Source organism: Trifolium pratense, linkage group LG2 (assembly GCF_020283565.1).
Source record: "Trifolium pratense cultivar HEN17-A07 linkage group LG2, ARS_RC_1.1, whole genome shotgun sequence".
Lineage (NCBI taxonomy): Eukaryota > Viridiplantae > Streptophyta > Magnoliopsida > Fabales > Fabaceae > Trifolium > Trifolium pratense.
This window is the reverse complement of record NC_060060.1, coordinates 13,698,492-13,715,648: the sequence shown is the minus strand read 5'-3', so window position 1 is coordinate 13,715,648 and position 17,157 is coordinate 13,698,492. Positions and strand designations below refer to the sequence as shown.

The window sequence follows — 17,157 nt, the reverse complement described above, 5'->3', positions numbered from 1 at the left end:
TACATATACATAAAATAAATTAGCGAATATAATATAGTTTTAGACTTTTCTCTAGTCTCCTTCCATGGAAAGGATCTTGCCATTGGACTCCCTGCTCGTCTTCCCGATGATGAACGTTTTTCATCCCAACACTATATTCCTTTTAAAAGGAGGGAATCCAAATACAAAGAGCTTTTGGATGCACTAAAAGATGACAACAACTATATAATCGGGTCGAAAGGAATGGGGGGCCCGGGAAAAACTACATTGGCCAAAGAAGTGGGTAAGGAATTTAAGCAGTCCAAACAATTTACTATATGATAGAGCTAGTTGATAATGATTATAGAATATCATGAGTAAATTGTTTGGACTGCTTAAGTTCCTTACCCACTTATTTGGCCAATGTAGTTTTTCCCGTGCCCCCCATTCCTTTCGACCCGATTATATAATTGTTGTCATCTTTTAGTGCATCCAAAAGCTCTTTGTATTTGGATTCCCTGCTTTTAAAAGGAATATAGTGTTGGGATGAATAACGTTCAACATCGGGAAGACGAGCAGGGAGTCCCATTGCAAGATCCTTTCCAGTTTCAATCAACTTTTTAATTTGCTCCTCCTTATTTGCCAGTTCCCATCCCCTTCTATATTGCCATATGCAATGAGAACAAAATCCACAAAAACATTTTTGTTTTGTTCTGGTGTCTTCTTGGATGAGCTTTTCAGCTTCTTCTTCCCAAAAAAGAGCATAACATCTTCTCCTCTTCTGGTTGCTCAACATAGCTTTTTCTTCAAAATCCTTAGCAAGGCACGTGAAGCAACATATATAACTTGATTCTGCGACCGCCCCATTTTTTATCAATTTCTCCACATATGGCTTCGCCAAATCAATCAGGAAGCTCGCCATCTAAATAAGTTTCAATAGATCAAAGTTAGGCATATATATATATATATATATATATATATATATATATATATATATATATATATATATATATATATATATATATATATATATATTGGAAAATAAAATGGTTGATAACAAATCTCGTTCTCAGAGGATATCATTCATGCTTTTTGTGTAGGAAGATTTTCCTCATTCAGAGTCTGTTTATTTGAAAAATTGAACTTCATAACGAATCTCGTTCTCAGAGGATATATATGAGAAAGTAACAAAAGAAAAACAACCATTGGATTGTTTTCTACCTCAATCAATATTTGACTCAACACATAAAGTCTTTTGACCAGTCTGTTCCATTCTCTGCAGCAGCTAGCATCTACTCATCTAGAGAATACGAAGCAACATTCACTGCCATTCATGTTCTGCAACATACAATAGAAACCACCCTTTAAATATATCAACATTCCACATACATATTCTAAGCAGTGTTCCATTAAGTTGTGCATTAGAGCTGGCCATATGCATAAACTTTATAGCTAGCTGTTCATTTAAAGTTTAATTATTGGTCACACGTCACATTTATAGTCCATTAATTTCCAAGTTGTGGTCTGTCTTCTACAATCATTCCTACACTAACAGAGCTGGAACTAACCAGTGCAGTACAAATAACTAGTGCTGTACAATATAACTAATTGAATTAAACAAGCCAGTGATACTAAGAGAAATACAAGGAAAAATACAAGTAATAACGGATATCTCACACATACACTGTCATGACCCAATCTCAGATCATGATCGGCGCACAGGTTAACACTAACTCACATATATCCAGCCCGTGCAAGCCTAATGCACTAGCTATAACCTATACACTATAACAAATATACTTATTTAAAATATAGAGTTATTGAAATTATAGCTCGACAGGAAGGATCAATGTTCCTACGTATCCCTAAACGATTAGGGAATCAGAGCCACATAGTTCTCTAAGTGTTGGTTAACTATCAACAAAATATATATCTCATTTCATTATGTACACTAAAACGATCGTACTTTGGAAACTTATACCAAAAATACTATTTACAACATCAAGGGAAACAATATTTGATAAAATCTTTAACATGAACCGCTTGCTAGTCATACACGAAGTTCTACACGCACATCTACAATTAAAACTAATAAGAAACTTGTCATATCTCATATTGCTTATCTTTTCCCACTACGTTCACATAGACCACATTCTCTCTTCGTTGTGGCGAACGGATATACCACATTATCTCTTAAATAATAATTTCTATTAATCAATTTTCATTCTCTCAACTAATAATTAGTTCTAAATTTGTGAACTAATACTATCTTAACTCATAAGAACCTATTCCTCATCATAACCCATTTAGCTTCATAAAACCAAAACCAGAGTACACATACTTTAATCTAAAATGTGCAATTGTTTTCAATGGACAGTACTAACTTGCCATTCCAACCATAGTTATGTTTAACAGCAACAACAACAATATTTAGCCAAATAACATTATATATAAATTCTTATTTACCCTCTAGCAACTTATCAATATAATTTACTAGTTTATTACTTATTAAGAGAAAGATTGGGGTTTATCTAGCCTCTTCATGCATGTATGAAAACTCAATTCTAAATATAATTTCTACCCATAATCAGTACCTAGAATAAAAACTCACCTTTATTTAGAAGATGAACTTGAAGAAAAAAATATGGATTGAAGATGAAAGCAGTGATGATGCAAATGGGATTTCTCCATGTTCTTGTGTCGCCTAACTTGATTTGTTACTACTAATCTCTTCCAATTAACACTAGTAGTAGCAATTAAGAATGGAATCTTAGTAAAACAATTGCATGCCATGAATACCAAACAATGAATTTATGAGATGAAGAAGGTTGGAAGGGTATTAGGGTTCGATGGGAACAGAATAGAGAAAGGGAGAGTTGATTTCTTCTTTTCTCTTTTTTTTTCATACCAAAAATTATTTTTAAATTTGCCTCCCCTTATCATCTCACCCTTGAACTTCTAATTAATTACAATCATGTCATTCACACTTACTACCTTTCTCTATGGTAAAACTATTTATATTTTTAACCCACCATTACTCCTTGGTTTCCAAAATTCTGAGATGTTACATACACAATGTCAGTAAGTCATACTTTACCATGATCAGTGTGTAATTGTTTCTAAAGGAATGTTAAGATTTAGTAAGATGGTAAAATATGACTAAATATTTGTGTAATTGCTAGTTGGACTTTTGCATTCAAGATGAATAAAAGATATATTTTTGCTATATTATCTATGTACCTAAATGAATCATAACTGTTCATAGAGCTTCACTCATTTATATTTTTGAGGATTTTGACTTGGAAGCAGGCTTCAAGTTTTAAACTTTAGTTTGACAAATAAAATTACATGGCTGGAGCACAAATTTTCTTACAAGATAGAACACGGTCGATTGTATTCTTTATTCACATAAGTTGGTTTCTCTAAAAAAATCATACAAAAACATAAAACTCAAGTTGATCTATGAACTATCTGTAATACTCTTAACCAATCTTAAAACTTGGTCCCTTTAACCAATTAATTAAAATAACCACTGAACAACCAATAGTATGTATATGCCAGAGTCAATGATTCTAGACAATTACCCGTGCGATGCACGGGTTTTATGCGTTGTTTTATACTATAACATAAAAAAATTATCGCACGGGTTTTATGCGTTGTTTTATACTATAACATAAAAAAATTATTTGTATAGGTAGTAAATCTAAAATTGAAAAATAAGTATTATCAAAATAATAGTAACAATATAGAAGTTATCTAAATGTGATATAGATATTAAATATGTGTTTATACATTAAAAAAAAATTATTTATACACTACATTTGAAGTCATCTTGGTATATTCTTCATTAACATTGGTTAGCAATATTTTAATTCATTCTTTAAAATATCTCTAGAAATACCAACATATAATTGACTATTGAAAAACAATTGATGTTGGAACATAAAAAGTTTTTTTTTTATTATAAATTTCATTGGAGGATTCTGAGTTGGATAAACTACTTCATTATCAAATCGGTCATTTATATTTATTTGAAACATATTGAGGCAAAGATAAACCAACTTAACCGCGTACTCAAAACTAAATATGATAAAAATCATGAACAGCATACAAACCATCGGTAAATTTTATTTTATCTATTTTTTTTATTAACACACTTCAAATTGATTTTTATTTGGATCAGCCAAAAGAATGTGACGATGAATTTGCGTACCAAAATCATCAGTAAATAGTCTTGACAATCGACCAACTAATTATATACACAAAGATTGAACAAAAGATTATTAGCAAAAGCATTACCTATTATGAACCAAAAATAATAAAATACACAAAATAATAAAATGAAGAAAAAAAATTAAAATGAATAGTAACCCAAAAGAATAATAATAATAATAATAATAATAATAATAATAATAATAATAATAATAATAAAATAAAAAAAATAATAACATTTAGTACCACACATTAAATGAATGTAAGTGGGTGATATGGCTAAATGAAAGGTTTTCATTGGTTTAAGTGGGTGATGTGGATTAGGGTTTAGATAGTCAATTGGACAACTATCTAAGATTTATATATATAGATCTAGGATTTATATATATAGATATAGATATAGATATAGATTCTCTTTTTAAAAATAAATTTTATATTTATTTGACATTAATTTATTTTGACAAGTTTTTGACATTAATTTTTTATTAACTTGTATATAAGTTAAATATTCACAACAAAAATGTAGTAACAACTAATGAAAAATCCTTTAAAAATCAAAAGAGATTAAAAGATATAAGTAGACAGAGTAAAAGAATATTACACAAGCAACCAATAATGTTTTATCTTTCCGCCGCACCACCCCAATCATGTATGGTTATTTTGAAACTACTTATATGACATGGAAGAATAGTGGTTTCTCATTGGATGTCGTGTAAATTTTCATTACACATACCGCTTACCATCTTTAAACTCAAATAAAAAAAGGGTAAAATAAGGAGACATATTACAACCCAATAATGAATTGGTCAACCGACAAGTGGTAAGTATTTTGGTTCCATTAAGTATGTGGTCTTCCTAATTATCGAGGAAATTCATTTGGGAGGGAGAATTATCTTGCCTCACACGTTCCTCAAGATTAACCATTATTAGCAGTAGACGATACTTCATATTAATATCATGGAAACCAAAAAAAAAAAAAAAAAGACAGCTTTCTATAAATTCTTTCCAAATTCATGTAATTGAGACTCTTTCTAGTGGGATCTCAAATCTCCTTTTTGAGGACATTTCTGAAGCTTGCATGCCTAGGAACATTCGTGTAACCATATAATTTTCTTTTTCTTTTTGGGCTTCGGCCCTCTTTCTCTAAAAAAAAATCACTCGTGCACACATACGTTCCTAATCTAAAGGCTACTAATATGCTCATAATTTTGTTTTCTAATTTGCATACATTTTTAATTTCTATATCATGATCTCAGCCTTATTAAAACACAGCCTGCATGTCCTTCATATTGAGACAATCCAAAGCACACATCTCAGAGCAATATGCAACAACTTTTATAATTCAAATGATTAGTATAATGTGGCACCATAGTATGACAGTAGTCAAACTAATTGATGACTAATGAGGTTTTCTTATTGCCAACACTAAGAAGACATGCCAGCTATATTTATCGTGCATCTCAAACTCATTCAATATTCATAGCATCTTGCAGAATAACACATTCAATATCATTCACAAATTAACAATGTTGGGTTGATATGTGACAAGCTTGCCATATTCAAAAGGAAATTCATGCAGGTGGCTCCTCGTTCAATTCTTTCGAAGTAATTGGATCCCATCCCTTTCCTTGTTCGATAATCTCCCCTCTTTCCCGAAAAATAACAAGAACTAATTCAGTCAGTCACAGTTTCATGTTCCAATTGAACATTTTTCTTTATTTATTCTCGAGAAAGATCATTCTTTTTACCAAATATATGTGCATCCAATGATGATCTTATAATCAAAAGAATCAATCTTTCTCGACTCATTCTTCGAGAATCAGAAAGATCCTTTCTCAATCAAGTTTGAATTTGTTCGTTATTGGAATCTTCTACCTCATTCTTTTTACTTAATTTCTTTCATTTTCCATTATTCCTTGACCTTTTTTATTTAATTATTAAATAAAAGTAATAATTAGCAACCAATATCATGAATAGCTCTTATATAAAGAGAGATTCAACCACTTGGTAACATCACACAAACATTGAACTTCACAAGCATCTTAGAAAAAATTAACAAACTAATTAAAGAGAAATATGGCAAGCAAGTACCATGTTCGTTCAAACAGTTTTCCTTCTGAATCTCATCCAAGCTCAACTAGAATAGAACAAGATCTCAACAAAATCAAGACGAAATTTGAGGCTATGGAGAATGCAATTGAAATGATTGAAAATGGTTTAGAGAGTGTATTTAGGCGTTTGATTAAAACTAGAGTCTGTCTTTTGAACATCATGACTCAATAGTGTGTTGAGTCATAATTTTATGCCCAAATCTTTTACAGAATCCAAATTTTAAGGATTTGTTTAGGATTGGATAATTTTGTCTCAATAACTCTTATATATACATCATACATATATAGTATACAATTCAATAGTCATTCTATTAAATACAATGAAAAAATTATACTCCATATCTTTGACATATTCTGTTCAAAGCCATAAAAATGCAAAATCAAGAGACTCAACAGCTAGTTTCCGCAATGTCAGGTTTCAAATCACCATGTGATGCTGATTGGCCCATACCGACACTTTTTGGTTGTATGCTACTCTGTTGTGTGCATGTTTCTGGTTTTTTATTTTGTGAAATCATGTTTCTAGATTTCCTAATTGTTTTGTTTGAACTAACAATCACATCTTATCTAAGTCCCACATCGGAAGTTTAATAGTCATTGGTTTTAAGCATGTGTTATAAAATAGAAGTGTGTGATACATTGCAACATACTTACCTGGATGGGGTCAATGGGTGATCATGAAGGCCCATGGCCTAGGCAAGTGACCTCCATTGCACTTTGGAGGGGTGCTAGCCTAAGGTCTACCCAAGTGGTCGAGCCTACATCATAATTTGTTGTTGTGGGGGCCTGCGTTCGCGCGGCTCCTCCCAATTTAGTTTTAAAACTTTAGCTTAAATTGATATTAAAATTCTTAGGATTTAGTTATTTTTCTGCGTTGCATCTTTTCGTGCATAAAGACTTTGAATACTTTGTATTTTTCTGCAACTTAGACAAGAGGATCTAAGTTTCCTATTTCTAATTATTTGTAATGTGTATAAAAAAGGTAATACATTTTTTGCATAATTCAAGGATTGGCTAGGGACTTATTATCACATTACACTTACAGTTATAAATGCCTCTAGAAGAAAAATTGAACAGATTGTACATGGAAAAAAGCTGTGATAGTTTATGAAAATATTAACTTGGTAGAAAAATTGATCTGAGCATCAAACAAAAATTGATGTCTAGTGCATAAGATCCAGTGCATTCTATCTTTAAAGTTTCCACTTAGAATTGTTCAGGATATGATTGATGCACCAAACAATGTCTTAGCACTACCAATTTAAATGCTGCCAATTCAAAGTATGAAGTATAAGTCTTACAATTTACAAGTGTCTTTTGATTCCATCTTATGATAACTTTGTTGCTTCTGGACTCTAAATTCTAAAACTATTTTCTCCCTCTTATGTTTATTCAGTGTAACATACTCTTAAAAAATCTATTCTACTAACATAAGGTCTATAATAATCTTATGTTTACATAAGGAATTAGAGAAATCTTATTTGCTTGTCTTAGTTCCTCCATAACTTCATAGTCCCACACTTGTTTAAGCCAAAGATTGATGAGAAGTGACTAAGCAGCAAAAATTCAAAGTCCCACATTGCTTATAAGAGGAATAAGATGAATATGAAGTTATATAAATTGAAGCTTAGGCTATGAGAAAAACCATCTTTGCGCTTGGGGCAATGACGCAGCTAATGAGGTACTAACAGAGGCGCGTCTATTGCTGGTTGAAAACTATTTCCAAACCCCCTCTTAGGCTTGGGGTCTCCTCAAGCCTTTGAGAATTTCTGGAAGGACTCCCTTTAGGGTAAAGCCCTACAATTTCAGTTCAAAATTTCCTTTGCATTTTTTTTCCTCTTTCCTTTAATCCTTTATTAGGTACTAGTATCATTACATCAATTTAAGTGTACCAACGACCTCTGACCAAGTTAGAAGTGCTAACCCCTAACCATTATATATCCCTCCTGAAACTGTGACCGTCATAGCAAGATACCACCACTTATATGAGCCCTCCCCCAGGCCCCAAGTCATGTTGACGGCGCAGGAACAATTGTGCTTAAGATATAAAGTCCTGCAACTTCAGTTCAATATTTTTTTTTTTTGAAAAGTAAACACCTTTTAAGATCCTTGCATTGAACTTGGAGAATCAAGATAAATCATAGAGGACGGGATCAAGGGTTTCAGAGAAAATAGACCGATGACAGCATAGGTTCTTTGTTGATTGTTAATCTTGATCATTGAAAGGGACAAGAATTATTTTGTTGATGAAAGCATAGAATTTTTTTCTTGATTCTATATTTGTAACTCGGATCCAAATTTTTTTATTGATGATGAAGGAGCTGCTCTCTCTCAAAGATGTAGGCCATCTTTTTTGGCCGAACTCCGTAATCAACCCTATGGCTATGTATGTGTATAACTGTTCTCATCTATTTCATCTTAATTGCTGCTTTAATGTTTCTGTGTTTCTGTTTCTGCAGTTCAATTTATGCATAATCACAATTCTACACTGTTCATTATTTTTCTGTTCCTGTTGTGTTTGTTTCTGTTTCTGCACTGCATTATTAATTTCATGTGTTTCTGCTATGTGTTGATTGCATTATTTAATTTTTCCATTTGTTTCTTTTTTTTTTTATATGGAAAGACGCTTTAAAGCATTCCATTTGTTTCGACTTCTGCGTGTTTCTGTTTATGCACTGCATTGTACTGATTTATCACATCAACTGTGATTTTTGTTGTGTATGATTGATGTGTGCACCTTTTATTTTCTTTCTGCGAGATCTGTTTTGCGTGCATTCTACCTTGTGTATTGTTGCTGGCTGGTTTTGGTTTCATGTGTGCAGTCGCCTGTAAATTCTTGAGGACTTCCTAATTGTCTTGTTCAGTTGTTTGAACTAACAAGTCACGTCGTGTTATCTAAGTCCCACATCGGAAGTGTTAGAGTGAATAGAATGCAACATGTGTTATAAAACAAAAGTGTATGTTACATTAAAACTTACTTACCTGGATGGGGTCAATGGATGATCATAAAGGTCCATGGCCTAGGCAAGTGTCCTCCATTGCACTTAGGAGGGGTGCTGGCCTAAGGTCTACCCAAGTGGTGGAGCCTACATCATAATTTGTTGCTGTGGGGGCTTGCGTTCGCGCAGCCCCTTCCAATTTAATTTCAAATTTTCTGCAATCAAATAACCAGTGAAATAAAGGTGCTGAATATACGATTATTCTCTCAGAAAAAGATTCTTGTCATATGATTATGATTGTTATATCATCCACTAATAATAAATTTCTTTCTGTGTTGCATCTTCTCCATCATAAAGCCAGGTTTGTGACATTGCAGGTTGATTCGGTATAAGAAATATTCATTGGAAGCTATACTTTACAAATCTCTACATAGTACTAGTATTATAACAAGCATTGTGCAATACGCTTTGTAGAATCATAAATGCCTCTAAAACAAAATTTGAATAACGGAATGTAAACGGAAGAAAGCATGGACGGTTTATAAATAATATAATTTTGTTCTATATTAATGTATGCATAAGTTGATGTCTACTGAAGAAGATCCAATGCATTCCATCTATATATGAAACTCAGTTAGAATTGATCATGATATGATAATTAAGTTTTAATGAGTGTTGACTGAGTAGCAAAACATACTAATTCTAAGTTTAATGAGTGTTGACTGAGTAGCAAAACATACTAATCTCACATTGCTTATAAAAAGAAGCTTAATATTTCTCTTATGTTTTATTAGAATTTGGGAGGCCTATACTCAACCACAAAAGCTAGCTTGAGAGTTAGGTTTGCACTACATTTATAAAGGCTATTTTTGCCATATCTCTAGCCAATGTTAGACTTCTAACACACCCCCTCACGTCCAGAACTGAACAAGCTGGAACGTGGGATCAACAACAACGGGTGGCCCAAATATGGAAGGTCTCCACAACAAACAACAAGTTGATCTAGGATAGGCTCTGATACCATATTAGAATTTGGGAGGCCTATACTCAACCACAAAAGCTAGCTTGAGAGTTGAGGTTTGCACTACACTTATAAATGCTATCTTTGCCATATCTCTAGCCAATGTGAGACTTCTAACATGTTTATTCAGTGTAACATACTCTTAAAAAATCTATTCTACTAACATAAGGTCTATAATAATCTTATGTTTACGTAAAGAATTAGAGAAATCTTATTTGCTTGTTTTAGTCCCACATTTGTTTAAGCCAAAGAGTGATGAGAAGTGACTAACCAGCAAAACTTCAAAGTCCCACATTGCTTATAAGAGGAATAAGATGAATATGAAGTTATATAAATTGATGCCTAGGCTATGAGAAAAACCATCTTTGCGCTTGGGGCAATGACGCAGCTAATGAGGTACTAACCGAGGCGCGTCTATTGCTGGTTGAAAACTATTTCCAAACCCCCTCTTAGGCTTTGGTTCTGCCTTAGCATTCGAGAATTTCTGGAAGGACTCCCTTAGGGGTAAAGTCCTACAATTACAGTTCAATATTTATTTAACTTTTACAATGTTTTGCATTTCTATATTAAATAGGCTAATTAGTTTCTAATAGTTGCAACAGAAAAGTAGATAAGTGACCGTGAGAGAAAAGGCAATTTAGAGCGCGGGATCAAAGGGTTTGAGAGAAAATAGGCTGATGAAAGCTTAGGTTCTTTGTTGATTGTTCATCTTTTGATCATTTAAAGGGACCAGAACTAAGGGATTCTATATTTATTACTCGGATCCGAAAGTTTTGATCGATGGTGAAGGAGCTGCTCTCTCTCAAAGATGTAGGCCATCTCCTTCGGCTGAACTCCATAATCAACCCTATGTGTATAACTATTCTCATCTACTTCATGTTAATTGCTGCATCAATGTTTCTGTTTCTGCAGTTCAATTTATGCATAATCACAATTCTACCTTGCGTTATTTTTCTGTTCCTACTTTGTTTCTGTTTTGCACGCGTTCTGCGATGTGTATTTTTGCTGGCTGGTTTTGGTTTCATGAGTGCAGCATAAATTCTTGAAGATTTCCTAATTGTCTTGTTCAGTTATTTGAACAAGACAAATCATGTGTTATCTAAGTCTCACATCGGAAATATCAAAGTGAATAGTATGGAGCATGTGGTATAAAATAGAAGTATATGATAAATTAAAGTTAACTTACCTTGTGATGGTGTCAATGAGTGATAAGAAGGCCCATGATCTAGGTAAGTGACCTGCATTGCACTTTGGAGGGGCCAAAAACTTGATATACTTTTTGCAAGTATACATTAGCTTGTGTCATCTTCATGAATGGGGTGAGGGTATCCTCTACCAAGTGTTTTGGAAGATATTCTCACTCAATTCATGAAATGACTTGAGGTAATTTTGTTCTTGCGACCCCTCCCAGATTTAGTTTCAAGTTTTTGTGATCAAATAAGGGCAATTCATGAAATGACTCGAGGTAATTTTGTTCGTGTGGCCCCTCCCAAATTTAGTTTCAAGTTTTTGTGATCAAATAAGGGCACTGCATATAAGATGCTTGCATTGTTTTGATTAACTAAACAGTGTTTATATTATCATATGACTATTATATCAACCAGCATATGATAAAATTCTTTCTGTGTTGCATCTTCTAGTTCATAAAGCCATGATTGTTGCAGTGCAGCCTGATTTGGTATAAGATATATTCATTGGAAGCTACTTTAATTACAAATCTCTATAAAGTATTATAACAAGCATTGTGCAATAGTAGGCTAGAATCATAAATGTCTCTAAAACAAACTTTGAGTATTGAACAGAATGTAATCGGAAGAAAGCATGGACGGTTTATAAATAATATAATTTTGTTCTATATTAATGTATGCATAAGTTGATGTCTACTGAAGAAGATCCAATGCATTCCATCTATATATGAAACTCGGTTAGAATTGTTCATGATATGATAATTAAGTTTTAACCCTATCAAGGCAAAGAGTAATGAGTGTTGACTTAGTAGCAAAACATACTAATCTCACATTGTTTATAAGAGGGATGAGATGAACATAAATGAATTTATACATAAAGAAGCTTAATATTTGTGTAAAACCATCTTTGCGCTCGGGGGAATAACGCACATAGTGAGATACTAAGCGAGGCACGTTTATTGTTGGTAAAACTATCTCCAAACCTTCTCTTAGGTTTGGGTAATGAATTGTTTTCTTTTGCGTAATTTGTTTTAAATTCCAATTAAACTCAATTTCTATTAGTTCATGTATTGATTTTCACACCACCTAAAACATGAGATCCGAATCAAACTATCTACGTTTATTTAAAAATTTGTAAAAAAATAATCATTACTATTGCAACTGAAAATTGGTATGAACAAGGTCGGGCTAATAGAAGTTGGGTTCAATTGGTACGATTTAGATAAGAGATAATCTATCTATCCTTAATTATAAGTAATTTTTTAGACAAAAAATTATCTCTAAATATAAGTCCAGTTTCAAATTATTAGACATATTCATTATTTTTCCTAAACATAACTATTTTATTTATTTTTTGGTAAGAAACATAACTATTTCATACTATTAATTTGAATTAGAATATAAAAAGTCAATTATAAATAAACATTAATTAAAAAAAATTGGGGCCGGCAGATTTGCACCATTGGGAGATTTTGTAGCATATTAGAAGTAGCAATCCAAGGTCAAACTTTTGTAGTTAACAATTGTTAGGAGAAAAATATCTATGTTCACTATGTTTTATCATAAAAAAGATTAATCATCAAAGAATAATAACCTATAGTCAGCCATAATTTCACATGTTATTTTATTAATTTCATTTCCATTATACGTTTTTTATTTATTTTATTGGAACCGATTCAAGTTAGTAAAATCTTATTTACCTACACCTTTTTCTGATTCACTTACTCACAAGAACACGTTACAATACCCAAAAGGGACACTACATTGACGTAGCATTCGTGCAGTAAAAAAGTAGAATATATTCTTTCTCATTTTCTAACCACAAATTCCAAAACAAAACGACAAAACAAAATCTGAAAAATATGATCTTCAATATCTTGAATCTTATAGCTCAATGTAAGTCCACAAGATTTTACAAAGACAAGATTTAATAATAATATACCGACCTTCGTGAATGAAACAATTCAAGAGGTACCATTGAACAATGGATTATGTACAATGAAAGGCATCGAGATTTTAGAGATTGAGACATGGATTGGCGTTTTGTTAGACAGCAGATTAAGCTGTGAGGTTCCTTTTGCAACATGTGGAACATATGTAGGGAGTTTAATTTCCAACTTATAAGTACCATTTATTTAATTTAAAATGAGTGGTTAATTCTATTGTTGTTGGAGGATGCGACAAGTGACAACAACATAGGAAAGTCGCATTAATTAATATGCATTTAAATAATTAACATAGGAAAGTCGCATGAATGTTTAGGTGTGGGCTCACCTAAGAATTTCTCTGCATGGTAACTAAACTTTTAGTACACTAATCACGTTTGAAAACATCTTAATAATGAAGCACAAATTATTTTGGGTATAAACCGAATATCCTCTATGTGTTGTAGATTTATGAAAAAAAAGTGGGTCATCAAATATATATTTTATCACATTTTTATTTTCTTAATTTATTATTGATTTGTATGTGTCCGTATTGTATTTAAAGTTTGCATCACATGTTATATATATATATATATATATATACAATCCAATTGGCACCATAATATAAAAGATACTTATAATGTCCTTATTCCTTCCCTTCTCCACACATGTGCCTAGAAGATCAACAAAACACATATAAACATATATAAGCACCCTTCTACTATGGTGAAAAGAGCACTTATGGCTACCCTTTCATCAAAGCAATCTTGTTCTCGTTATGGTATTAGGTCTATTAGCTTACCAACAAGATCACATCCAACCACAATTAGAATTCAAGAAGAGCTAAACAAGTTTAAATCATATGAAGCAATGGTATCATCATCATCATCATCATCATCATCATCATCAAAGGTAGAAACAATTTGTTTTGGTTTATATGTCCTTGTAAACATTTACAAGTGCATGGAAGATTTTTTAAAATTGGCAATGACTCAACAAGCACTATACTCTCACCAAAAGGAAAAATGGGTTGATGAATTACTAGATTGCCCTGTTAGATTCTTGGACATATTGGGAGAAACTAGAGATTCCATCATGTTAATGAAAGGAAATTTTCAAGAACTTCAATCAGCACTTAGAAGAAGAAAATTTGGAGAATTTGTTATTGAAAGTTATGTATCTTCATATTGGTGTCTAAGAAAAAAAATGAAGAAATCATGCACAAAATCTTTGATTTTATTGAAGCAAATTGATGGATCATTTGGAGGGTCATTTCCTTTAGATGTTAATCAACATATTTCTTCAATTGTGAGAGTTTTTAGAGAAGTAAGTTTGATCACAAGTTCTATTTTTCAATCACTAGTTGAATTTCTTGGTTCACCAATATTTAAGTCAAAGGTTAATAATAAGTGGAGATTTTTGTCAAGAGTACTTATGAAAAAAGGTGTGTTTGATTGCAACAATGAAATGGAAAATATTAATGAATTGGAAAAAGTGGATTTAGCACTTTATAGATTAATGATTATTGATGACACAAACAAGGATTTTTATGAGGTTGAGAAGATTCAATGTGCACATAAAGAGATTGAAGCTATTGTGGTAGTAATTGAAGGGCTTGAAAATGGATTAGATTGTTTGTTTAAGCACCTTATTAATACTCGAGTATGTTTTCTTAATATTCTTTCTCCATAAGGTTGGTTAAATATGATATGATCATAGTTCATATAATTTAATTCCAATGAGGCTATATGCATGTTAAGGGAATTGTATTAACCTTATTGACATTTTCAACTTGTAAAGAGAGTTGTTAGTTAATGATGCAATTATACTTTTTTTTTTTTTTTTACAATATGATGCAATTATACATTATTTCTTTTTTTTTTTAATGCAAATTATTCATCAAGTTATCAACATACTGCCACAGAAAAGTATATGGTGCCAAATCTTTTTAAAAGACATTCCCAAATTTTCCATTTCAGTGTTATAATTCTAGAACTATGTTGGAATTTTTTTCTTACAGAAATCACAATGACTTCCCGTGATTTTGACAAATTTCCAACAATAAAAAAATACGTAAAAGTATGCATTAAATAAATGGAAAACAATTTTGGACAATAAACTTAAAATCAAACGGCTTAAATTATCAAATAATAAAATAGTTTTAAAGTCACCATCAAAGTGTGTTCACTGCTCTAGTCTACTATCCAACTCATGGGGTATATCATCCATCCATCCACCACTTAACCTTGGTCCCTTTCAGTTACATATTGTAGTTATAATGTTTCCAACTGTATATGTGAATCAATGAAATTTTTTAGCTAGAACAAGATAAGTTAAGCACTAACAAGTTACCAATGTGTTTTTCACCGTTTGATTAGTAGTCACATTATATCTTATTTTATTTAAATAATAAAATTTAGGGTTTATCGATCTGATAATAAAAATTAACTAGTACATGATATAGAACGTATCTTATGAATTGACTTTGGAATTAACAAATCTGTAACTTAATAATAAATTTAGGTGAAATTTTTAGTACCATGGAAAAAGCTGAGTACCAATATCCATAAATTAAAATTAATTTAAAATAGTTAATAAATGATTATAAAATTTTCAATTAGTTGGTAAGAAAGAAGAGTACTCCCTTGGTAGAATTTGACAGGACAGTGTGATTGTGTCCATATGTATATCTCATCAGTTAACTGCAACCAATTTTTTCAACTACCAACTAGAAATAACGTAACTAAAAAAATTATACAAAGTGGAGTTGGGAAGTAGTGGGAACAAGAATTTGGTGGAAGGCTACAAATGGTTGAAGCATGAAGTTTTTTCTCCCGACCTCGCATTTTTCTTTTATTCCTGAATTTCTGTTTTTGTCTTTGAAGTACTGCGATTTATACGAACTGAATTTTTTTGTCATGCTAAAAAATTTCGGTTAATATAAACCGAAATATTGTGTTCCAATTTTTTTTTCCAGATTTCCTGCATAAATTCTGCATGAGACCCTCAACTTCCACAATTTATTTGAAATACTAAACGATGTCTCATTTGAGTAAAACGATCACTCGTTGGAAAGTTTAGGGTCTCAAGAATACAAATATAATTTTTGTTTTGAGGGTTAACCATCTAATTGGTACAGTTTGACCAAATAATAGGTACTGGTACAGAAACATAGCAGAAATTTTTCTCAAACTTGTAGGTAGATTTTCTCATACTATACTTAATGAAATTTAACAATTCCGGTGTCAATCTTGTAGTAAATTTTGTCTTCTTTACACTAGATTAAAAATCATTAGCATACGACTTATATTCAGAGAGATATGCTAAATTTATCACAGGTAGCTCTACACGAATTTTCACATAAATCTTTCTTCTTTTTGGGGGGTAAATTTATGTTATTTCGGTTTATATAAACCAAACTTTTTTTCATGTTTAAAAACTTCGGTTCGTAAAAACCGAAGTTTGTTGGCAAAAATTTTTCAAAACGCAAGGGGCAAAATTAGATTTTTGGGGGTATAAAAGAAAGATGGGGGTCAGGAGAGAAATCATCTTGTCTGATTTATCAACAGTATCATTATCAACAGTATCATTTTGAGCTAGACCTGATTACTTAAATGATGAATTCATGTATTCGAGACATTGGTAGCCGTTAAATTGAAATTAGACGATTCAAATTTAAGTTTGATATTTTAAAATTATAAAATATAAGTATTTTTTGCGGATCGTCCAATTAAAATCTTGACATTTTTATGTTAGGGGGTGTTTTTTTTTTCTCAAATTTCTCATTTTCATAACGTCCGCTAC

The 17,157-nt window shown here is 31.8% G+C and overlaps 1 protein-coding gene and 4 non-coding genes across 5 annotated transcripts; all 5 read left to right on the top strand.

Annotated features, from left to right (window-relative positions):
- Nucleotides 1-6,927: 6,927 nt before the first annotated feature.
- On the top strand, nt 6,928-7,088 carry LOC123911897. Its single transcript, XR_006810770.1, has one exon. It is a non-coding gene; the product is annotated as a U1 spliceosomal RNA (small nuclear RNA).
- An 839-nt stretch (nt 7,089-7,927) lies between these two features.
- On the top strand, nt 7,928-8,078 carry LOC123911925. The gene has a single exon (XR_006810793.1). It is a non-coding gene; the product is annotated as a U4 spliceosomal RNA (small nuclear RNA).
- Nucleotides 8,079-9,255: 1,177 nt separating this feature from the next.
- LOC123911900 lies at nt 9,256-9,416 on the top strand. The gene has a single exon (XR_006810773.1). It is a non-coding gene; the product is annotated as a U1 spliceosomal RNA (small nuclear RNA).
- A 1,186-nt stretch (nt 9,417-10,602) lies between these two features.
- On the top strand, nt 10,603-10,753 carry LOC123911928. Its single transcript, XR_006810795.1, has one exon. It is a non-coding gene; the product is annotated as a U4 spliceosomal RNA (small nuclear RNA).
- A 3,243-nt stretch (nt 10,754-13,996) lies between these two features.
- On the top strand, nt 13,997-15,170 carry LOC123905627. The gene has a single exon (XM_045955306.1). It carries the CDS (start codon nt 14,077-14,079, stop codon nt 15,043-15,045), a length of 969 nt encoding a protein of 322 aa, XP_045811262.1. The 5' UTR covers nt 13,997-14,076; the 3' UTR covers nt 15,046-15,170.
- The last annotated feature ends 1,987 nt before the right edge of the window (nt 15,171-17,157 follow it).

Bases quoted from the DNA above. Each gene is read 5' to 3' on its own strand.
- LOC123905627 (XM_045955306.1), top strand. From the start codon at position 14,077: ATGGTGAAAAGAGCACTTATGGCTACCCTTTCATCAAAGCAATCTTGT.